This window comes from Cherax quadricarinatus, chromosome 6, assembly GCF_038502225.1.
Source record: "Cherax quadricarinatus isolate ZL_2023a chromosome 6, ASM3850222v1, whole genome shotgun sequence".
Classification (NCBI taxonomy): domain Eukaryota; kingdom Metazoa; phylum Arthropoda; class Malacostraca; order Decapoda; family Parastacidae; genus Cherax; species Cherax quadricarinatus.
The window spans coordinates 15,319,174-15,343,586 of record NC_091297.1 but is presented as its reverse complement, the minus strand read 5'-3'; the positions used below and the strand labels follow the sequence as shown (position 1 = coordinate 15,343,586).

At 39.7% G+C, this 24,413-nt stretch overlaps 1 protein-coding gene across 6 annotated transcripts in view; it reads left to right on the top strand.

Annotated features, from left to right (window-relative positions):
* The window catches only part of LOC128694145 (carboxypeptidase D), a 346,813-nt gene that overhangs the window by 192,738 nt on the left and 129,662 nt on the right, over nucleotides 1-24,413 (top strand). For all 6 annotated transcript variants that reach the window (XM_070080625.1, XM_070080611.1, XM_070080597.1 and 3 more), the window contains 2 exons: nucleotides 4,551-4,710; nucleotides 6,792-6,897. In XM_070080625.1, coding sequence (XP_069936726.1) covers nucleotides 4,551-4,710; nucleotides 6,792-6,897 — 266 coding nt within the window. The remainder of the gene's footprint in view (nucleotides 1-4,550; nucleotides 4,711-6,791; nucleotides 6,898-24,413) is intronic.

Genomic DNA, 24,413 nt, shown 5'->3' with positions numbered 1-24,413 from the left:
GAAACAGATGATTGCTGATGTTATGAATGAAAAGAAGTTGGATGTCCTGGCTCTAAGCGAAACAAAGCTGAAGGGGGTAGGAGAGTTTCAGTGGGGGGAAATAAATGGGATTAAATCTGGTGTATCTGAGAGAGTTAGAGCAAAGGAAGGGGTAGCAGTAATGTTAAATGATCAGTTATGGAAGGAGAAAAGAGAATATGAATGTGTAAATTCGAGAATTATGTGGATTAAAGTAAAGGTTGGATGTGAGAAGTGGGTCATAATAAGCGTGTATGCACCTGGAGAAGAGAGGAATGCAGAGGAGAGAGAGAGATTTTGGGAGATGTTAAGTGAATGTATAGGAGCCTTTGAACCAAGTGAGAGAGTAATTGTGGTAGGGGACCTGAATGCTAAAGTAGGAGAAACTTTTAGAGAGGGTGTGGTAGGTAAGTTTGGGGTGCCAGGTGTAAATGATAATGGGAGCCCTTTGATTGAACTTTGTATAGAAAGGGGTTTAGTTATAGGTAATACATATTTTAAGAAAAAGAGGATAAATAAGTATACACGATATGATGTAGGGCGAAATGACAGTAGTTTGTTGGATTATGTATTGGTAGATAAAAGACTGTTGAGTAGACTTCAGGATGTACATGTTTATCGAGGGGCCACAGATATATCAGATCACTTTCTAGTTGTAGCTACACTGAGAGTAAAAGGTAGATGGGATACAAGGAGAATAGAAGCATCAGGGAAGAGAGAGGTGAAGGTTTATAAACTAAAAGAGGAGGCAGTTAGGGTAAGATATAAACAGCTATTGGAGGATAGATGGGCTAATGAGAGCATAGGCAATGGGGTCGAAGAGGAATGGGGTAGGTTTAAAAATGTAGTGTTAGAGTGTTCAGCAGAAGTTTGTGGTTACAGGAAAGTGGGTGCAGGAGGGAAGAGGAGCGATTGGTGGAATGATGATGTAAAGAGAGTAGTAAGGGAGAAAAAGTTAGCATATGAGAAGTTTTTACAAAGTAGAAGTGATGCAAGGAGGGAAGAGTATATGGAGAAAAAGAGAGAGGTTAAGAGAGTGGTGAAGCAATGTAAAAAGAGAGCAAATGAGAGAGTGGGTGAGCTGTTATCAACAAATTTTGTTGAAAATAAGAAAAAGTTTTGGAGTGAGATTAACAAGTTAAGGAAGCCTAGAGAACAAATGGATTTGTCAGTTAAAAATAGGAGAGGAGAGTTATTAAATGGAGAGTTAGAGGTATTGGGAAGATGGAGGGAATATTTTGAGGAATTGTTAAATGTTGATGAAGATAGGGAAGCTGTGATTTCGTGTATAGGGCAAGGAGGAATAACATCTTGTAGGAGTGAGGAAGAGCCAGTTGTGAGTGTGGGGGAAGTTCGTGAGGCAGTAGGTAAAATGAAAGGGGGTAAGGCAGCCGGGATTGATGAGATAAAGATAGAAATGTTAAAAGCAGGTGGGGATATAGTTTTGGAGTGGTTGGTGCAATTGTTTAATAAATGTATGGAAGAGGGTAAGGTACCTAGGGATTGGCAGAGAGCATGCATAGTTCCTTTGTATAAAGGCAAAGGGGATAAAAGAGAGTGCAAAAATTATAGGGGGATAAGTCTGTTGAGTCCTAGGTAGTAGGTTGGTAGACAGCAACCGCCCAGGGAGGTACTACCGTCCTGCCAAGTGAGTGTAAAACGTAAGCCTGTAATTGTTTTACACGATGGTAGGATTGCTGGTGTTTTTTCTGTCTCATAAACATGCAAGGTTTCAGGTACGTCTTGCTACTTCTGCTTACACTTAGGTCACACTACACATACATGTACAAGCATATGTATACACACCCCTCTGGGTTTTCTTCTATTTTCTTACTAGCTCTTGTTCTTGTTTATTTCCTCTTATCTCCATGGGGAAGTGGAACAGAATTCTTCCTCCGTAAGCTATGCGTGTTGTAAGAGGCGACTAAAATGCCAGGAGCAAGGGGCTAGTAACCCCTTCTCCTGTATATATTACTAAATATGAAAGGAGAAACTTTTGTTTTTCCTTTTGGGCCACCCCACCTCGGTGGGATACGGCTGGTGTGTTGAAAGAAAGAAAGAAGTCTGTTGAGTGTACCTGGTAAAGTGTATGGTAGAGTTATAATTGAAAGAATTAAGAGTAAGACGGAGAATAGGATAGCAGATGAACAAGGAGGCTTTAGGAAAGGTAGGGGGTGTGTGGACCAGGTGTTTACAGTGAAACATATAAGTGAACAGTATTTAGATAAGGCTAAAGAGGTCTTTGTGGCATTTATGGATTTGGAAAAGGCGTATGACAGGGTGGATAGGGGGGCAATGTGGCAGATGTTGCAAGTGTATGGTGTAGGAGGTAGGTTACTGAAAGCAGTGAAGAGTTTTTACGAGGATAGTGAGGCTCAAGTTAGAGTATGTAGAAAAGAGGGAAATTTTTTCCCAGTAAAAGTAGGCCTTAGACAAGGATGTGTGATGTCACCGTGGTTGTTTAATATATTTATAGATGGGGTTGTAAGAGAAGTAAATGCGAGGGTCTTGGCAAGAGGCGTGGAGTTAAAAGATAAAGAATCACACACAGGGTGGGAGTTGTCACAGCTGCTCTTTGCTGATGACACTGTGCTCTTGGGAGATTCTGAAGAGAAGCTGCAGAGAGTGGTGGATGAATTTGGTAGGGTGTGCAAAAGAAGAAAATTAAAGGTGAATACAGGAAAGAGTAAGGTTATGAGGATAACAAAAAGATTAGGTGATGAAAGATTGAATATCAGATTGGAGGGAGAGAGTATGGAGGAGGTGAACGTATTCAGATATTTGGGAGTGGACGTGTCAGCGGATGGGTCTATGAAAGATGAGGTGAATCATAGAATTGATGAGGGAAAAAGAGTGAGTGGTGCACTTAGGAGTCTGTGGAGACAGAGAACTTTGTCCTTGGAGGCAAAGAGGGGAATGTATGAGAGTATAGTTTTACCAACGCTCTTATATGGGTGTGAAGCATGGGTGATGAATGTTGCAGCGAGGAGAAGGCTGGAGGCAGTGGAGATGTCATGTCTGAGGGCATGTGTGGTGTGAATATAATGCAGAGAATTCGTAGTTTGGAAGTTAGGAGGAGGTGCGGGATTACCAAAACTGTTGTCCAGAGGGCTGAGGAAGGGTTGTTGAGGTGGTTCGGACATGTAGAGAGAATGGAGCGAAACAGAATAACTTCAAGAGTGTATCAGTCTGTAGTGGAAGGAAGGCGGGGTAGGGGTCGGCCTAGGAAGGGTTGGAGGGAGGGGGTAAAGGAGGTTTTGTGTGCGAGGGGCTTGGACTTCCAGCAGGCATGCGTGAGCGTGTTTGATAGGAGTGAATGGAGACAAATGGTTTTTAATACTTGACGTGCTGTTGGAGTGTGAGCAAAGTAACATTTATGAAGGGATTCAGGGAAACCGGCAGGCCGGACTTGAGTCCTGGAGATGGGAAGTACAGTGCCTGCACTCTGAAGGAGGGGTGTTAATGTTGCAGTTTAAAAACTGTAGTGTAAAGCACCCTTCTGGCAAGACAGTGATGGAGTGAATGATGGTGAAAGTTTTTCTTTTTCGGGCCACCCTGCCTTGGTGGGAATCGGCCAGTGTGATAATAAATAAAAAATAATAATTCTATGGTGAACCTTGTCCCTCATAAACCCATCTGCTGACAGATCTACTCTCAAATATCTGAACACATTCACTTCTTCCATACTCCCTCCCTCCAATGTGATATCCAATTTTCTTACCTAAATTGTTTGATACCTTCATCATCTTACTTTTATCTATGTTCACTTTCAACTTTCTTCCTTTTCACACCTTCCTAAACTCATCCACTAACCTTTGCAACTCCTCTTTAGAATCTCCCAAAAGCACAGTATCATCAACAAAAAGTAACTGTGTCATCTCCTATTTTGTATTTGATTCCCCATAATTTAATCCCACCCCTCTCCCCAACACCTTAGCATTCACTTCTTTTACAACCCCATCTAAAAACATGTTAAATAACCATCGTGACATTACACATCGCTGTGTAAAAGTCAACTAAAATACCAGGAGCAGTGGGTTAGTAACTCCTTTTCCCATACAGCTTACTAAAAATAAATAGGTAATTCTTTTTCTTTCAAGAAACTGGCCATATCCCACTGAGACAGGGTGGTCCAAAAGGAAAAACAAAAGTTTCTCCTTTTAAATTTAGCAATATATTCAGGAGAAGGGGTTAGTAGCCCTTTGCTCCCGGCATTTTAGTCGCCTCTTACAACACGCATGGCTTATGGAGGAAGAATTCTGTTCCACTTCCCCATGGAGAAAATAGTTAATTATTCTTCTTTCAACAAACCGACTGTATCCCACCAAAGCAGGGTTGCCCAGAAAGAAAAACAGAAGTGTCTCCTTTTAACTTTAGTAATGTATACAGGAGAAGGAGTTACTAGCCCAGCCCCTTGAAAATGTGTTATTATACACATTAAAAAGTAAGATTTGCAGTGATTGACATTAGGTTTTAAGCTTTTGAATCCCACCACATATATATAATAACATTGCTTGGCACACTATTTACAGGCATGTGTGGCTACAGCAGACCAAGTGAGCTTCAGAGTGAAGTTGGAGGTTCATTCACTACAGAAATCATTGATGAATATGCTGAGGCAACAGCAAATATGCTGAGCCAGATTAAACCTCATGCAGTACTCTCTCTTGAATCTGGTGGAATCTTTATGAGGTCAGCCTCTTTAATCATTTTTTTATTCTTGGATATTATAATTAGTGGTGATCATCTGTTCTTAGTTACAGGAGCTGAAAATACTATGTCCTCTTCCAGGTGTGTTGATGTAGATGTATATGACTCAAGCATCACCTGGGAACCTCTTAATTATGATATATTGTGATGTATACAAGAGTCACTTTAGTGATAGTGTAATGTATACAAGAATCACTTTATTTGTATTGTAATGTATACAAGAATCTCTTTAGTAGTGTAGTGTAATGTATAAAAGAGGTCACCTTCCAAGGTAGGGTAAACCAAAAAATTAAACTCATTCACTATTATTCAATAGTTATCATGCCTAAAGTGTAGGGACATAACAATTCAAATGTCCCCCCCCCAAACTGAAATATTGCCATCCTTCCTTCATAGTATAGGCACTGTTCTGCCCACATCCAGAACTGACTGACTAGTTTCCCTGAATCCCTTCATGAATGTTACCTAAAACAACAACATTACAGATTCTTCAAGTTTCTCTCCGCTCATTCCGATCTAAAACACACGCATGCAGATATGCTCAGTAAGTGGAATGATCTCGGTGAAGAAGTGGCGGAGGCATGCTTCATACATAGTTTTAACCCTTTCACTGTCCAGAATCCCCAAATGAGACATGCTCTCATTGTTCAGAAATTTTCTAAAAAAAAAAAAAATTTCTTCTGAAATTGTAGAGAATGTTTTTCTGAAGGTAAATGCACCAAAAGTATGAATTTGATGTAAAACTTGTGGAGTTATGCAGGAGCAAAGTTAGTGGTCTCAACTCGGTTTACACTCCAGTGATTTTCCCACTTGTGAATCATATTTTTTAGGCCAGTTCCATTGTGTCATTTGACACAATGCCTTCCGTTCTGTTGACTGAGCATAAGACACCTCACATTCAGCTATTTGAACTATCCTATACAGTGATCAGAATTTTGTAATTTGGCCAGTTTCACACAAAATTACAAAAATACCAGTTTAAAAATTGAGCTCAAAATAAACAATGTAGACATTCCTGGCACTAAAACCACATTTCCTCTGTTTATTAGTCATGTCCTCAGGCCTCTCTTATATTACACTTGCTTACCATTTTAAATTCTTATTCATACAAAAATAAAAGAAGTACTCTATTTCTTCTTTCTTTCTTTCAACACATCGGCCGTATCCCACCGAGGCAGGGTGGCCCAAAAGGAAAAACGAAAGTTTCTCCTTTTACATTTAGTAATATATACAGGAGAAGGGGTTACTAGCCCCTTGCCCCTGGCATTTTAGTTGCCTCTTACAACACGCATGGCTTACGGAGGAAGAATTCTGTTCCACTTCCCCATGGAGGTAAGAGGAAATAAACAAGAACAAGAACTAGAAAGAAAATAGCAGAAAACCAAGAGGGGTGTGTATATATATGCTTGTACATGTTTGTGTAGTGTGACCTAAGTGTAAGTAGAAGTAGCAAGACATACCTGAAATCTTGCATGTTTATGAGACAGACAAAAGACATCAGCAATCCTACCATCATGTAAAACAATCACAGGCTTTCGTTTTACACTCACTTGGCAGGACGGTAGTACCTCCCTGGGTGGTTGCTGTCTACCAACCTACTACCTATAAAGTACTCTATTTCTTGGATAATAAAATACAGCCAGGAAAGGTAGGGGGAGTAACAGAAATAATATACTCTGCTATCATATGCACTTAAAAAAGACAGTGGATGATAGAATTTTGAGGAGGATTTTCAGGTGGGATATGCAAAGTCAGTTATTATGTGCGAATGATGGTGAAAGTGTTTTTCTTTTTTGGGTCACCCTGCCTCGGTGGTAGATGGCCAGTGTGTCAGAAAACAAAAAAAATATGCAAGACGGTTATTTTTGGAAAGCTTGCTTAAGTAGATAATAGGAGTAGAACAGATTAGAATAATATACTATATATTTGTACAGGATTGTATAGGATAGATTCATTGCTTAGTGGATTATCTTTAAATTCACTAAGAACTTGCTTTATTTAAAAATATTAGTTTTATGAAATTTTTTACGAAAAAATTTATTTGTGTGGTTAATATTTGACAGGTTTCCCCATGATGATCCGTCTGCTAATCCTCCCACTACTCCAGATGAGACTGTCTTCCAATTTTTGACAGAGGCATATGCAAGAGCACACCCTACAATGTTGCAGGTAGTAATACTACTGTATTATAGTGTTGCACTGTTATACCACTGTGCTATGAGGCTTTATATTGCTGTATCTCTACAGACTTGAATGACAGGCAAACTTTTAGAAAATATTTGCTGAACAGACTTGGAGGGCTATATGGTTGGAAGGGGGCTAGGTGACTTGTTTTAAAGAAGGGGCATATTATTATTATTATTATCTATATCTAAGATGTCCAATTTTTGTTGTAATACCCATATTTTCTTTTATTTCTGTATTTATCTTTTTTATAATATATAAAGGAGGAGGCAGTTAGGGTAAGATATTAACAACTACTGGAAGGAAGATGGAGTAGAGAGAGTATTGGCATTGAGGTATGGGATAGATTTAAGAATGTAGTGTTAAGAATGTTCAGCAGAAGTGTGTGGTTACAAGAAAGTGAATGCGGGAGAGAAGAAGAGCGTTTCATGGAATGATGAGGTAAAGAGAGTAGTAAGAGAAAAAAAAGTTAGCATATGAGAGGTTTTTACAAAGTAGAAGTGATGCAAGGAAGGAGGAATATATGGAGGGAAAAAGAAAGGTTGAGAGAGTGGTGAAGGAATGTAAAAGGAGAGCATATGAGAGAGTGGGTGAGATGCTATCATCCAATTTTTTCTGAGAATAAGTGTAAGTTTTGGAGTGAGATTAATAAGTTAAGGAAGCCTAGGGAACTAATGGATTTGACAGTTAAAAATAGGGAAGGAGAGTTATTAGATGGAGAGTTGGAAGTATCGGGAAGATAGAGGGAATATTTTGACGAGCTGTTAAATGTTGATGAAGATAGGGAAGCTGTGATTTCATACATTGGGCAGGGAAGTATAACATCTTGTAAGAGTGAGGAAGAGCCAGTTGAGTGTGGGAGATGTGTGTGATGCAGTGGGTAGAATGAAAAGGGGTAAAGCAACTGGGATTGATAGGATAAAGATAGAAATGTTGAAATCAGGTGGGGATATAGTTTTGGAATAGTTGGTGCTTTTATTTAACCCTTTCATTATCGGTCACATAATATTATGGCTTACAAGCCAGTGTTGGTCCCGTAATACTACGCCAAAATTCTGGCGCTTCCAAATCTGGTGGGAGAAAGCTGATAGGCCTGCATGTGAGAGAATGGGACTGTGTGCTCAGTGTGCACAGTATAAAAAAATCCTGCAGCAGGCAGTGCATAATGAGAAAAAAAAATCAGACTGCGTTTTTGGTATAGAACACCGACTTTGCGGTGTATTTCCATATGGTATTTATGGTTGTATTCTCATTTTCTTGGTCTTATTTGATATTAAGGAAGATAAATTACAGAAATAGAGATGATTTTTGAATGGTTTTCTGACTAAAAGTACCTTAAAATTGAGCTCAAAGTAGCGGAAATGTTTGATTTTTGCCGATGTTCAAGAGTAAACAAATCACACCACACGTCCAATACACATCAACTGGTGGGTCTAATATGCTTTCACAAATGTGCTGATATTATTTATTTAATTTTTGACAATAATGCAGTAGTCTGCATAACAGTAAATCATTTATTTTTTGTGTGAACAAAAATTCAAAATGAAAAGCAGGTGTAATATTAGAGGGGCCTGGAGACATGACTAATAAACAGAGAAAATGTTATTTTAGTGCCAGGAATGTCTGCATTGTTTATTCTGGCCCCTATTTTGAAATTGGCCTTACTTGAATTGTGTATGAAATTGGCCAAATTACCAATTTCTGATCACTTTATTGGGTAGTTGAAATCAAGTAAATGGGCAGTTTATTGTACTCAATTGATAGAACAAATGGAGTTCTAGTGAAATAGCTATGAGTTTGTTTGACTGGAAGAATGGAATTGGCCAAAAATAGGGCTCAAAGTGGGCAAAATCGGCTATGCGTAAATATCACCGAGACCACTAACTTTGTGAGAGCGTAATTCTGTAAGTTTTCCATCAAATTTTGTTTTTTTGGTGTCATTACCATCGGGAAAAGATTCTCAATCATTTCATAAGAATTTTTGTTTTTTTTAAATTCTTTGATACTGAGAGCAAGTTTGTGAGCAGATGTCTCGACAGTGAAAGGGTTAATAAATGTATGGAAGAAGGGAAGGTACTCCCTTCCTGTAACTTATTTCACCCCGAAATGTGTCACTCGTCACTCCGTGAAAGACAATGCTACAACATATACCTCCAGGCACATCATCTAAAAGGGACAAGAAGACACAGACCAGCCAGATTATGGGAAACAAAAGAGGGAGCCATAACCTCTCCAGAGAAAGAGATTTTTTAGTGGCAGGAAGGAAAAAAGTCTGGCAAGAAGTGACAGAAATCTTACATGAACTGAAACACTTGTGGAGCAGAGGCACAGTCATTGGCCTCCACTCCAGAATAACAGATATTAGAGCCAGCAAATAAAACCCCCCTAAATTCCATCAATATAACGGCACTTGCCTTTGCAAACATACAGGGTCTAAAGCCGTCAACAAACAACAAAATTCCTTACATCAAGGGACTGCTCATGGAGTCAAATGCAATGTTTGCAGCTTTCACAGAGACCCACATTAAGGATCATTTTGACAGCGAAATATGGATCCTAGGTTATAACCTATTCAGATGCGACAGACTAAACAGGCAACAAGGGGGGTTTTGGTGGTAAAGATTGAAAACCAAAACCTTGTCATTGTGGTTGTATACAAGCCTCCGGATGCAACTTCCCAGCAATTCCAGGAACAGCTCTTGAAAATTGACCACTGTCTGGAAAATCTCCCAACTCTTGCCCCAAATATCTTGCTTCTGGGAGATTTCGACTTGAGACACTTAAAATGAAGGAGTGTAGCAAATAATATTTTTGCAGAGATCACCCCAGGAAGCATCTCAGATGAAAATTCACACACACGCAAGCTATTAAATCTCCACACCAAATTCACCTTAAACCAGCAAATATTAGAGCCTACAAAATTAGAAAATAAGCTGGACCTCATCTTCACTAACGACAACGCTCTCATATGTAATATAACCGCATAAAAGACAAAACACTTAGGTCACAACATAATAGAGGTACAGACATGTATGCACAAGGCTCCTGGCCAGCAAAATGTGATCAGTCATGAGGGTGTCTTCACAAAATGCAACTTCAGTAACAGTAATGTGCAATGGGAACAAGTCAGCCATATCCTAAATGAAACAAATTGGGAAGATATCCTAAACAACATGGATCTGAACCTTTCCGTAGAAAAAATGAACTCTGTGGTTCTTGAGATCTGCTCGAGGCATATTCCTTTTAGAAAAAGAAAGAGAAGATATAAACTAGAAAGAGGGAGATGTTCCCTATACAGATGAAGGCGAAGAATCACAGAGCTGCTGAGAGGGGCCAATATATCTGAAATACGAAGGGAGGCACTGTCAGTGAAATTACAAATATCGAACTTAAGGTGAATGACTCTTACAGGAGACGAATAGCAGGAAGAACAAAAAGCCATGAAGGAAATTGAAAAAAAAACTAAATACTTCTTCTCTTATGACAAATCTAAGGAAAAAACAACATCCAGTATTGGGCCCCTGCTTAGGCGGGATGGGACATACACAGATGACAGCCAAGAAGTGAGTGAGATACTAAAGTCCCAGTATGACTCGCTGTTTAGCGAGCCATTACCCAGACTAAAGGTTGACAATCCAAATGAATTCTTTATGAACGAGACCCAAAATTTGGTCATCTCAAACATTTTATATTATCCTAACACCACAAGACTTTGGAGAGGCAATAAATGACATGCCCATGCACTCATGGGACTCCATGTTCATCAAGAACTGCAAGAAGCCCCTGTCACATGCCTTCAGCATTCTATGATGAGAGAGCATGGTCACAGGGGTCATCCCAAACTCACTAAAAACAACAGACATAGCCCCACTATACAAAGGTGACAGTAAAGCAATTGCAAAGAACTACAGACTGATAGCACTAGCATACCAAATCATAAAAATCTTTGAAAGGGTTCTAAGAAGCAAGATCACCAACCACCTAGATACCCATCAGTTACACAACACAGGTTTAGAGCAGGTTGCTCCTGCCTGTCCCAGCTACTGGACCACTATGACAAGGTCCTGGATGCTGTAGAGGATGAACAAAATGCAATTTAGTATACACAGACTTTACACAAATAACCCGCACATAAAAGACAGAAGCTTACGACGACGTTTCGGTCCGACTTGGACCATTGACAAAGTCACACTAACAGAGGAGGAGCAGAACGGCTATATATAGGCAGGAAGAGGTGGAGGTAGTAGTAGTGGTAGAAGTAGTAGTAGTAGTAGTACAAGAATTGTATATAATACCGACAGGATGAAATGACACATGCACAACACCCGGGCATCCCCACCGTAGACGTTTCGCCATCCACTCTTTATAATTCGTTCTCCCGTCTTGGCTACCCTTCCCATTTCATAGACTCTGCCCTCTCACGTGCTAAATGCAATTTCTTCTCTCCCAAACTCTCTACTCATGGGAACTCTTCTATCCTCTGCCTTCCCTACATTTCCGGTCTTTCTAATCTCAACAATTCTCTCCGTCCCTTAGACATCAAGCTTACCTTCCGCCAGACTAACACTCTTCGCACTAATCTCGTTCATACCTCTCCTCCCTCTACAGATGTTCCTGGTGTCTACTCTATTTCTTGCTCCTCCTGTCCTCTTCAATACTTTGGAGAAACTGGTCGATCTCTTTCTGACAGACTTAGGGAGCACAAAAATAGTGTTAGGCTTGCCGACACTAACAATGCTCTTTTCTGTCACGTCAGAGATCATAGCCATCCTATTGACTGGTCTTCTGCTAAAACTGTCTTCCCTACTTCCAACTCGAACAGTCGCCGTTTAGTTGAATCCTCTCTTATACACAACTTTCCTTGTATGAACCTTAGCCCTGGCTTCGTCTCTGTAGATGCCTTCCTCTCCCACTACATTGTAAAATGCTCCAAACTTCAGAACACCCGTGACTTAACCTGAATCCTCATTTTTTTCTTCTTCTTCTTTTTCTTCTTCCTCTTCCCCTTTCCTCTCTCCTTTTCTCCTCTGGGTTGTCTTTCTCTCTCCTGTCTCGTGTTTCTGTTCCTTCTTTATTTTATTTCACCACTTCCCCTTTCACGCACCTCGGTGCGCTTGCTCTCCCTCTGTGGGTTTCTAGCTCTCTTGCAGTGCTCCCCTTCCTTTGTATTTGACTGGCTCGTCTTCCTTATTTCCCACTTCTACCACTACCACTACTACTACCTCTTCTTCTTCTACTACATCTACTGATGAAATTAGACACATGTGCGGCGTCTGGTTGTCTTTGTTGTGGACGTTTCGCCATCCAGTGGCTGGCTGGATGGCGAAACGTCTACGGTGGGGATGCCCGGGTGTTGTGCATGTGTCATTTCATCCTGTCGGTATTATATACAATTCTTGTACTACTACTACTACTACTTCTACCACTACTACTACCTCCACCTCTTCCTGCCTATATATAGCCGTTCTGCTCCTCCTCTGTTAGTGTGACTTTGTCAATGGTCCAAGTCGGACCGAAACGTCGTCGTAAGCTTCTGTCTTTTATGTGCGGGTTATTTGTGTATCGTTCCAGTCACGGTATTGTGCCTTTTTGTTATTTACACAGACTTTGCAAAAGCCTTCGACAAGTGTGACCACGGTGTAATAGCGCACAAAATGCGTGATGAAGGAATAACAGGAAAAGTTGGTAGGTGGATCTATAACTTCCTTACAAATAGAACATAAAGAGTAATAGTAAACAGAGTAAAATCTGAGGCAGCTACGGTGTGACTTTGTAAATGGTCCAAGTCGGACCAAAACGTCGTCATAAGCTTCTCTCTTTTATGTGCGGGTTATTTGTGTATCGTTCCAGTCACGGTATTGTGCCTTTTTTTTGTTATTTACGGTGAAAAGCTCTGTTGCACAAGGCACAGTACTCACTCCCATCCTATTCCTCATCCTCATATCTGACATGGAGATGTAAGCCATAGCTCCGTGTCTTCCTTTGCGGATGACACCCGAATTGCCATGACAGTGACCTCCATCGAAGACACCACAAGACTTCAAGCGGACATCAACCAGATCTTCAAATGGGCCACTCAAAACAATATGAAGTTCAGTGAAGAAGAGAAATTCAGCTAAAATTCCAATTCCAGTTCCAATTTTTATTTCTTTGCAAAGTTTACAATGTGTGACTGACATGTTATAATGAGTCTATTTCCATGCATTGTTTACAATGTGTAATTACAATATTGATTTGCAAGTGCAAAGAAAGCCACTATCATGTCAAGGCATTTTGGGCAGACTAAACCTAATGCTTTATAGACTACTTAATGCTAGACATACAGTGGTACCCCAAGTTTCGAACTGCTTCCAACTCGACCAATTATGTAAGTGTATTATTGTAAGTGCTTTTGTAAGTACATGTATATGTTTGGGGTTCTGAAACGGACTAATCTAATTTACATTATTCCTTATGGGAACAAATTTGTTTGGTAACGGCACTTGAACAGCCTTCTGGAACGAAGAAAGTTCGAAACTTGGGGTACCATTGTATATATCATAGTTGGTTCAAGTTGAACATTGTTATTTATATATCAACAGAGGTAGTAGCAGTTTAGCAGTAATTAAATTAACAAGTAGTTTCATAATAAGTTAGTGTTATATTTTAGCACATTCATAATGAGATTGAGACAATTTTAATTTTGGAATAATCCTATAAAATTTGGCAATTTTTGGGTTGATGGTGGTGATAGTATATAGTGTTTGAGTTGTTAGTTTTGGAAGGTGAGGTGAGTTCTGAGTAGTGCCTTGAATTGGTGTGCAAGCAGGGGCCCTTTCGTATTTTCAGGCAATGAATTCCAGATCTTAGGGCTCTTTATATGCATTACATTTTTGCATAGGGAGAGATGGACATGAGGGATATCAAAGAGTGTTTTGTGTCTTGTGTTATGCAAGTGTGTTCTATTGTAGTTCTCAAGAAGGAGTTTGAGAGGAGGGCTTATACTGAAGAATAATGTTCTGTGTATGTAGTAGGCACAATAATATAAGTGGATATTTTGTCTTATATGGGTGTGAAGCATGGGTGATGAATGTTGCAGCGAGGAGAAGGCTGGAGGTAGTGGAGACGTCATGTCTGAGGGCAATGTGTGGTTTGAATATAATGCAGAGAATTCGTAGTTTGGAAGTTAGGAGGAGGTGCAGGATTACCAAAACTGTTGTACAGAGGGCTGAGGAAGGGTTGTTGAGGTGGTTCGGACATGTAGAGAGAATGGAGCAAAACAGAATGACTTCAAGAGTGTATCAGTCTGTAGTGGAAGGAAGGCGGGGTAGGGGTCGGCCTAGGAAAGGTTGGAGGGAGGGGGTAAAGGAGGTTTTGTGTGCGAGGGGCTTGGACTTCCAGCGGGCATGTGTGAGCGTGTTTGATAGGAGTGAATGGAGACAAATGGTTTTTAATACTTGATGTGCTGTTGGAGTGTGAGCAAGGTAACATTTATGAAGGGATTCAGGGAAACCGGCAGGCCGGACTTGAGTCCTGGAGATGGGAAGTACAGTGCCTGCACTCTGAAGGAGGGGTGTTAATGTTGCAGTTTAAAAACTGTAGTGTAAAGCACCCTTCTGGCAAGACAGTGATGGAGTGAATGATGGTGAAAGTTTTTCTTTTTTGGGCCACCCTGCCTTGGTGGGAATCGGCCAGTGTGTTAATAAAATAATAAATTTTGTCCGTTAAGCAGGTTCAAGCTCTTAAATAGCAGTGGGGTGTGTTGCCTGGCACAGGAGTTTGTAATCATTCTCACAGCAGCTTTCTGTTGTATAATTAAAGGTTTAAGGTGATTTGCTGTGGTTGAACCCCATGCACAAACACCATAGGTGAGGTAAGGGTAGATGAGAGAGTGATAAAGAGCAAGAAGTGCCATTTGGGGTATATAGTACCGTATCTTAGAGTGGATACCTACTGTTTCAGAATTTTTTTTGGAAATATGCTGTATGTGGGTCTGAAATTTAAGACGGCTGTCAATGTGGAGCCCTAGAAATTTTCCGTCAGTGTGTCTTGAAATGGAGGAACCATTTATCGATATGTTTTGATATGGAAAACTTGAGGAAATTAAAACTGTATCAGGGTATACAACAAATTCTAACCATACAATAGAGCAAAAAAGTAATGTGAAGGACCTGGGAGTGATAATGTCAGAGGATTTCTCCTTCAAAGACCACAACAATCTACTGCATCTGCTATGAAAATGATAGGATGGATAATGAGAACCTTCAAAACTAGGGATGCCAAGCCCATGATGATTTTCTTCAAATTGCTTGTTCTCTCTAGGCTGGAATACTGCTGTACACTAGCTGCCCCCTTCAAGGCAGGCGAAATTGCTGACCTGGAGAGTGTACAAAGAACTTTCGTGGCACACATAAGTATGATAAGGCACCTAAATTACTGGGAACGGTTGAAGTCCCTTGATTTGTATTCCCTGGAATGCAGGCAAGAGAGAGAGACATGATAATGTACACTTGGAAAATCCTAGAGGGATTGGTACCAAACATGTACACGAAAATCACTCCCTGTGAAAGCAGAATACTCGGCAGGAGATTCAACATTTCCCCAATGAAAAGCAGGGGCACCACGAATACACTGAGAGACAGCACAGTAAGTGTCCAGGTCCCAAGACTGTTCGACTGCCTCCCAGCATACATAAGGGGGATTACCAGTAGACCCCTGGCTGTCTTCAAGAAGGGACTGGAGAGGCACCTAAAGTCAGTACCTGATCAACTGAGCTGTGGTTCGTACGTCAGTTTGTGTGCGGCCGGCAGTAACAACCTGGTTGATCAGACCCTGATCCACCACGAGGCCTGGTTTCAGACTGAGCTGCAGGGGCATTGACTCCCGAAACCCTGTCCAGGTATACTCCAGGTATACCTAGGTACTGCCAGAGAGCATGTACAGTAGGGCCCCACTTACACGGCAGGTTAGGTTCTAGGCTACCGCCGTAAAGCGGAAATTGCCGTAAAGTAGAACACACTTTTTTTTCGTATAAATGCTTACAAATATTAGATAACAAGTTTACACCAACATATATTAAGTTAGCAATAGAACTAGGCATTAAAAAACAATAAAAAAGTAAAATACACATATAGTGCACTCATTACTTACCTTAAAATAGTTGTAGTCTTAATCTAGGGTGAGACAAGTAGTATTTATTGTAAGAAATCAAGTGTGGTATGTATGGTAGCCAGCCGAGCTACCATTATTCTTGCCATCACTTGTACAAGTTATCTGGCTACCACATCTCATATTTATGTTTATTTATTCTACTGTGGGGTGTATTTATCATCTTTATATGTTATGTATCGTGTATATTATATAATTTTGAAAAAAATTTAATTTTTATTTTATTTATTGTCTCACGGGCCGATTCCCACCAAGGCAGGGTGGCCCGAAAAAGAAAAACTTTCACCATCATTCACTCCATCACTGTCTTGCCAGAAGGGTGCTTTACACTACAGTTTTTAAACTGCAACATTAACACCCCTCCTTCAGAGTGCAGGCACTGTACTTCCCATCTCCAGGACTCAAGTCCGGCCTGCCGGTTTCCCTGAATCCCTTCATAAATGTTACTTTGCTCACACTCCAACAGCACGTCAAGTATTAAAAACCATTTGTCTCCATTCACTCCTATCAAACACGCTCACGCATGCCTGCTGGAAGTCCAAGCCCCTCGCACACAAAACCTCCTTTATCCCCTCCCTCCAACCTTTCCTAGGCCGACCCCTACCCCGCCTTCCTTCCACTACAGACTGATACACTCTTGAAGTCACTCTGTTTCGCTCCATTCTCTCTACATGTCCGAACCACCTCAACAACCCTTCCTCAGCCCTCTGTACAACAGTTTTGGTAATCCCGCACCTCCTCCTAACTTCCAAACTTTCATCTACTTTTTTTTTTTTTTGTTATATTTGAAAATATGTAAAAATAACGTAGATCTACTTTTGTAGCACTACACATGTGAACGTAGATCTGCTTGGACCGTTTACGGGTTAATAGCAACAGGACTATCATCAGGATGGATCTCCTCTTCATGAAATTTCTTTCTTTGCTCTTCAGTCAGAAGTAGATCTTGGTCTGTCAGAGCCTCATCATGAGAGAGAAGCAATTCTTCCACATCCTCAGGCTCCACTTCCAATTCAAATTCTTTTGCCATATTCACAACATTTACACTCACTTCCTCCACTGGATTCTCAAAACCTTCAAAACCATCCATAAGTTCAGGAATTAGATTCTTCCAAACACTTTTGAGTGTAGTCTCTTTAACTTCATTCCATGCATCTCTAATATTTTTAATACCATCCAAATTTGTGAAACCTTTCCAAAAAGTTTTTAATATACATGTATTTTGTTTAGGCCCTGGCATTTTATCATTGTCTAGGAAATTTACAACCTTAATGAAAGTTCTTCTTAGGTAATAAGATTTAAAGGCTGCAATTACACCTTGGTCCATCGGCTGCAGTGATGAAGTCGTGTTTGCAGTTTTTTTTTTTTTTTTAACAAGTCGGCCGTCTCCCACCGAGGCAGGGTGACCCAAAAAGAAAGAAAATCCCCCAAAAGAAAATAATTTCATCTTCATTCAACACTTTCACCTCACTCACACATAATCACTGTTGTGCTCAGAAACACAACAGTTTAGAAGCATATACATATAAAGATACACGACATATCCCTCCAAACTGCTAATATTCCGAACTCCTCCTTTAGAGTGCAGGCATTGTACTTCCCATTTCCAGGACTCAAGTCCGGCTATGTAAAAATAACTGGTTTACCTGAAAATCTTCACTAAATATTACCCTGCTCACACTTCAACAGATCGTCAGGTCCCAAATACCATTCATCTCCATTCACTCCTATCGAACACACTCATGCACGCTTGCTGGAAGTCCAAGCCCCTCACCCACAAAATCTCCCTTATCCCTTCCTTCCAACCTTTTCGAGGACGACCCCTACCCCACCTTCCTTCTCCTACAGATTTATACGCTCTCCATGCCATTCTACTTTGACCCATTCTCTCTAATGACCAAACCACCTCAACAACCCCTCTTCAGCCCTTTGACTAATACTTTTGTTAACTCCACACCTCCTAATTTCCACACTCCGAATTTTCTGCATAATATTTACACCACACATTGCCCTTAGACAGGACATCTCCACTGCCTCCAACTGCCTCCTTGCTGCTGCATTCACAACCCAAGCTTCACACCCATATAGGAGTTTTGGTACTACTATACTTTCATACGTTCCCTTCTTTGCCTCCATAGACAGCGTTTTTTGTCTCCACATATACCTCAACGCACCACTCACCTTTTTTCCCTCATCAATTCTATGATTAACCTCATCCTTCATAAATCCATCTGCCGACACGTCAACTCCCAAGTATCTGAAAACATTCGCTTCTTCCATATCTCCTTGTACATACCATTTAGAGCTGTAGGGTGGGCAGTGGCATTGTCTAAAACAAGTAAAGCATTAAAAGGAATTTTCTTTTCCTTGCAGTAAGCCTCAACTGTAGGCTTAAAATAGTCTGTGAACCAATTTATGAAAAGATTGGCAGTCATCCAAGCTTTCGAATTAGATTTATAATAAACAGGGAGGCTGCCTTTTGCATAGTTCTTTAGGGCCCTAGGATTCTCTGAGTGATGAATCATCATAGGGTTTTAACTTGCAGTCACCAGCTGCATTAGCTCCTAGCAGGAGTGTTAGCCTGTCTTTTGCAGCTTTGAAGCCAGGCATTGACTTCTCTTCCTTAGCAATAAATGTCCTAGATGGCATCTTCTTCCAAAATAATGCAGTCTCATCCACATTAAAAATCTGTTGCTTGGTATATCCACCACATTCTTTTATCTCGGCTAGTTCACGTGGATGATTTTCTGCAGCTAAATTGTCAGTGCTTGCAGCTTCACCCTGCACTGTGATGTTGTGAAGTTGACTTCTTTCCTTAAACCTATTAAACCAGCCTCTGCTAGCTGAGAATTTATCTTCAGCAGCTTCCTCCCCTCTCTCAGCCTTAATAGAATTGAAGAGACTTAGGGCCTTGGACTGGATAATGGCTCTGCTTAAAGGCACATTGTGACTAGTATGATCATCAATCCACACCATTAAAAGTTTTTCCATGTCAGCAATAAGGTTATCACGTTTTCTTATAACTTTAGTGGTCACTGGTGTAGCACTTTTAATTTCCTGCAACACTTTCTCCTTATTGTTCACAACTTCACTAACTGTTTGATGAGCCAAACCAAGCTTACGTGCTATCTCAGCCATTGACATACCTTGTTCACTAAATTTAATTATTTCTAACTTGGCACTTAAAGTAAGAGGCTTACGACTCTTCTTTTTATCACAACTAACCTTAGATGTCATCGTCAACGAGAGCCAATTAGTTAACAAAGAGTAAATGAGAAAGAACGAGATGCACGGAGCTCAGGCAGTGTAAAAACACAAACTGAACAGGTGGTGGATGATCACTAGATCAGGCGAAATAGACAGTATTAATACGTGTCCAGTTTTAGTTCATTTACGTACGTTTGTAAGAGTTTGTGAAACTTTTACCTTACAATATTTTTTTTATTATAATAATTAAATCACAAAATAAATACTCTTACATTGTGTACAAGTTGAACAAGTTAGCACAGAACAATAAACAGCAACACTCCCATTCTCATGCAACACACCATTTTTAGACTGAATGATGATATTATTATTATTATTATTATTATTATTATTATTATTATTATTATTATTATAATCATAATAAAAAAAGTGCTAAACCCACAAGGGTCATGAATAGCTACAGAGTGAAGGCATATGAAAGGAATATTTTTCTACAGTTATCCCCTAGTAACAGGTGATGGACTAGAGAAAAGTTAATTCTTCCGACATTCCTACAAACCGTTTGGTAAACATCTCATATTTATATAAATTTTTATACTGTGGGTGCATGTATCATGTTTGTGTGTTACATAATGTGTTTCTTATATAATTTTGAAAAAAATATCATACATTAAGGGAAATGTCTATGTTAACGTAATATGGGACATTTAATGTGCCCAAGAGAGTATTATTATTATTATTATTATTATTATTATTATTATTATTATTATGGCATCAAGAGTAGAGAAACTCTTAGTGATTTTAATACATACCTGCATGCCAGCACAGTGTGTAAGTATATTTAGGTACAGGTACACACAAGTTTAATTATCATAGTACATATAAAATATGCAATAACCTTAAAACACTTGAAATTTTGGAAAGTTTCCAGACATAATAAAGAGATGTGCTCAGGGAGAATGTAAACAAACTGGGTGGGCCATGGTGACTGTATTAGAAAGACAGGTGGGGGGAGCTGTATAGCGAGTTTTGGTCATAATTTGAAATGCCCGTATTAGCGGAACGTCCTAAAGCGAAACACCGTAAAGCAGGGCCCTACTGTATAATTATCAGAGTATATATAAAATTTGAAATAACTTATAAAAACACTTGAAATTTTGGAGTTTCCAGACATAATGGAGAGATGTAGTGCTTACAGATCTCAAGTGGAATGTAAACAAACTGGGTGAGGCACGGTGACCATATTAGAAAGTTGGGCGGGGGAGCCGTATAGAGAGTTTTGGTCATAATTTGAAATGACCGTATTAGCAAAGGGAACAAAACAGAGGGTAAAAATTATAAGGGAATAAGCCTGTTGAGTATACAGTGGATCCCCGCTTAACGATCACCTCCCAATGCGACCAATTATGTAAGTGTATTTATGTAAGTGCCTTTGTACGTGTATGTTTGGGGTCTGAAATGGACTAATCTACTTCACAATATTCCTTATGGGAACAAATTCGGTCAGTACTGGCACCTGAACATACTTCTGGAATGAAAAAATATCGTTAACCGGGGGTCCACTGTACTTGGTAATGTGTATGGTAGAGTTATTATTAAAGGAATTAAGAGTAATATGGAGATCAGGATCACAGATGAACAAGGAAGCTTTAGGAAGGGTGAAACATATAGGTAAACAGTAGTTAGTTAAGGATAAAGATGTTTTTGTTGCATTTAGGGATTTGGAAAAGGCATATGATAGGGTGGATAGGGGGGCAATGTGGCAGGTGTTGCAAATGTATGGAATAGGTGGTAGGTTACTGAAAGCAGGTATGAGTTTTTACAAGGATAGTGAGGCTCGGGTTAGAGTATGTAGGAGAGAGTAAGATTATTTTTCAGTAAAAGTAGGCCTTAGACAGAGATGCATGATGTCACCATGATTGTTCAGTATATTTACAGATGGAGTTGTGAGAGAAGCAAATGCTCAGGTGTTGGCAAGAGGTGTGGGGTTATAAGAAAAAGAATCTAACACAAAGTGGGAGTTGTCACAGTTGCTTTTTGCTGATGACACTCTTCTCTTGGGAGATTCTGAAGAGAAGTTGCAGAGGTTGATGAACAAGTTTGGAAGGGTATGTGAAAGAAATTAAAAGCGAACATAGGAAAGAACAAAGTGATGAGGATGGCAAAAAATTTAAGTAATGAAAGACTGGAGTGAGTATGGAGGAGGCTAATGTATTCACATATTTGGGAGTGGGCTTACCAGCAGATATGTCTGTGAAAGATGAGGTGAATCATAGAATTGATGAAGGGAAAAGGGTGAGTGGAACACTGAGCAGTCTGTGGAGACAACGACAAGGGGAAGGTATAAGAGTATAGTGGTACAAACACTTACATGGGTTAGAATCATGGGTTGTGAATGTTGCAACAAGGAGAAGGCTGGAGGCAGAAGAGATTTCATGTCTGAGGGTGATGTGTGGTGTGAATATAATGTAGAGAATCCGTTGCTTGGAGATTAGAAGGGGCTGGGTTTTTTAAAAGTATTATCCAGAGGGTAGAGGATGGGTTTTTGATGCGATTTGAATATTTAGAGGATGGAACAAAATAGAATGACTTGGAGAATATATAAATCTGTAATGAAAGGAAGGCAGGATAGGGGTTGTCCTAGGAAAGGTTGGAGGGAGAAGGTATAGGAGGTTTTGTGTGCAAGGGGTTTGGACTTCCAGCAAGCATGCATGAGCGTGTTAGATAGGAACGAGTAGAGACAAGTGGTTTTCACGACTTGACATGCTGTAAGTGTGAGTAATGTAACATTTATGAAGGGATTCAAGGAAACTGGTTAGCTGGACTTGAGTCTTGGAGGTGGGAAGTACAGTGCCTGTACTTTAAAGGATATTAGATGTTAAGAGGGTAATCTAAATTGTCTTACCTGCATGTGTCTACCAAGGCAGTGATAATGTGAATGATGGTGAAAGTTTTTCTTTTTCGGGTCACCCTGCCTCATATTTAACCCTCTCCGAGACTTGTTCTCAGGGTCGGCCAAAATTTAAAAAAAAAATTATTTTTTCCTGTGAAAAGATAGAGAATCTTTTCCCGATCATAATGACACCAAAAGTATGAAATTTGATAAAAAACTTAGGGAATTATGCTCTCGCGAAGTTAGCGGTCTCGACAATGTTTACGCATCGGCGATTTTGCCCACTTTGAGCCCTATTTTTCGGCCAATTCCAGTGAACTAGCCGACAAAAATCATAACTATTTCTCTAGAACTCCATTTTTTTCTGTTGAATGAGTACAAGAAACCACCCATTTACTGATTACAACTATCCAATACAGTGGTCAGAATTTATCAATTTTACCAATTTCACACAAATTTCAAAAGATGCCAATTTCCAAATAGGGTCCAGAATAAACAAGAAAGACATTCCTGGCACTAAAATAACATTTCCTCTGTTCGTTAGTCACATCCCCAGGCCCCTCTTATATTTCTTTGGCTTTCCACTTTCAATTTTTATTCTTACAAAAAATAGAAGATTTACTGTTATGCAGACTGCTGCATTAGTGTAGAAATGGTATAAATAATACTAGCGCACTTGTGAAAGAATATTAGACTCACCAGTTGACGTGTATTGGACGCTTGGCATGATTTGTTTACTTTTGAACTTTGGTAAAAATCGAACATTTCTGCTACTTTGAGCTCAATTTCAAGGTACTTTTCATTGTAAAACCAGTCAAAATTATCTCAATTTCTGTAATATGTCTTCCATTCTATAAAATGAGACCAAGAAAACTAGGATACAACAATAAATACCATACGAAAATACAGTGCAAAGTCGCTGTTTTATTCCAAAAACAATGTTTTTTTTTTTTCTCATTATGCACTGTGTGCTGCAGGATTTTTTTTATACTGCTCACACTGACCACATAGACCCATTCTTTCATATGTATGCCTACCAGCTTTCTCCCACTAGATTTTAGGGCGCTAGAATTTAGGCGTACTAGTACGTCAAAAACCCTGGGTCGTAAGCCGTACTAGTACGGCTGAAACCCTCAAAGGGTTAATGGACAGACTTCCGTCTGTTCATTAAGTATGAATAATGAGATTGTGTTGCCTTGATTGTAACAATAACAGATATTTCTGGAAACCAAAGTACCCAGCAGAACATAACAGTTTAGAATTCTGGAAAAACACACCTTGTCCATTGTTCCCAAAATCTGTTTACCCAGCAGATTGTAACAGTAACAATTCTGGAAACAATGGACTTTGTTGTTTTTGGATTTTTTTTTTTATTATTTTTTCAGCTCTTTTTTTTTCAGGGTGCAACTGTGGTTTCTAGTTCTCCCTGTTGTATGACTGTTGATGACTGAGTTTTGTTGAAGCTCTGAAGGAACTGGAGTGCTACAGTATAACAGCTCAGAGTCCTAAAGATGTATTATTTAGTAGACTGCATGCCTGGCTTCTTTCAACAAACCAGCCATATCCCACTGAGGCAGGGTGGCTCAAAAGGAAAAACAAAAGTTTCTCCTTTTAAATTTAGTAATATGCAGCCTCTCATCACTTAACGATGGAGTTCTGTTCCTAATACCGCATTGGTAAACAAATTCATTGCTAAATGAAGAGCATACTATAATGGTCAATCATCTTTGATATTGCTTTAATGTCACCCTTGCACCATTTGTAACATTTTTAGTATATTTCTAAATGTAATATTCCAAGTCGTCGGTAAACGAGTATGTCGCTAAGTGAGGAGAGGCTGTATATAGAAGGGGTTCCTAGCCCCTTGCTCCTGGCATTTTAGTTGCCTCTTATGACATGCATAGCTTAAAGAATTCTGTTTCACTTCCCCATGGATGTACGAGGAAATAAACAAGAACAAAAACTAGTAAGAAAATAGAAGAAAACCCAGAGGAGTGTGTATATATATATGCTTGTACATGCAAGTGTAGTGTGACCTAAGTGCAAGTAAAAGTAGCAAGATGTACCTGAAATCTTGCCTGTTTATGAGACAGAAAAAAGACACCAGCAATCCTGCCATCATGTAAAACAATTACAGGCTTCTGTTTTACACTCACTTGGCAGGATGGTAGTACCTCCCTGGGTGGTTGCTGTCTACCAATCTACTACCTAGATGACTGGCTTGTATGTTTATCATATTTAAAGCTTTGAATAA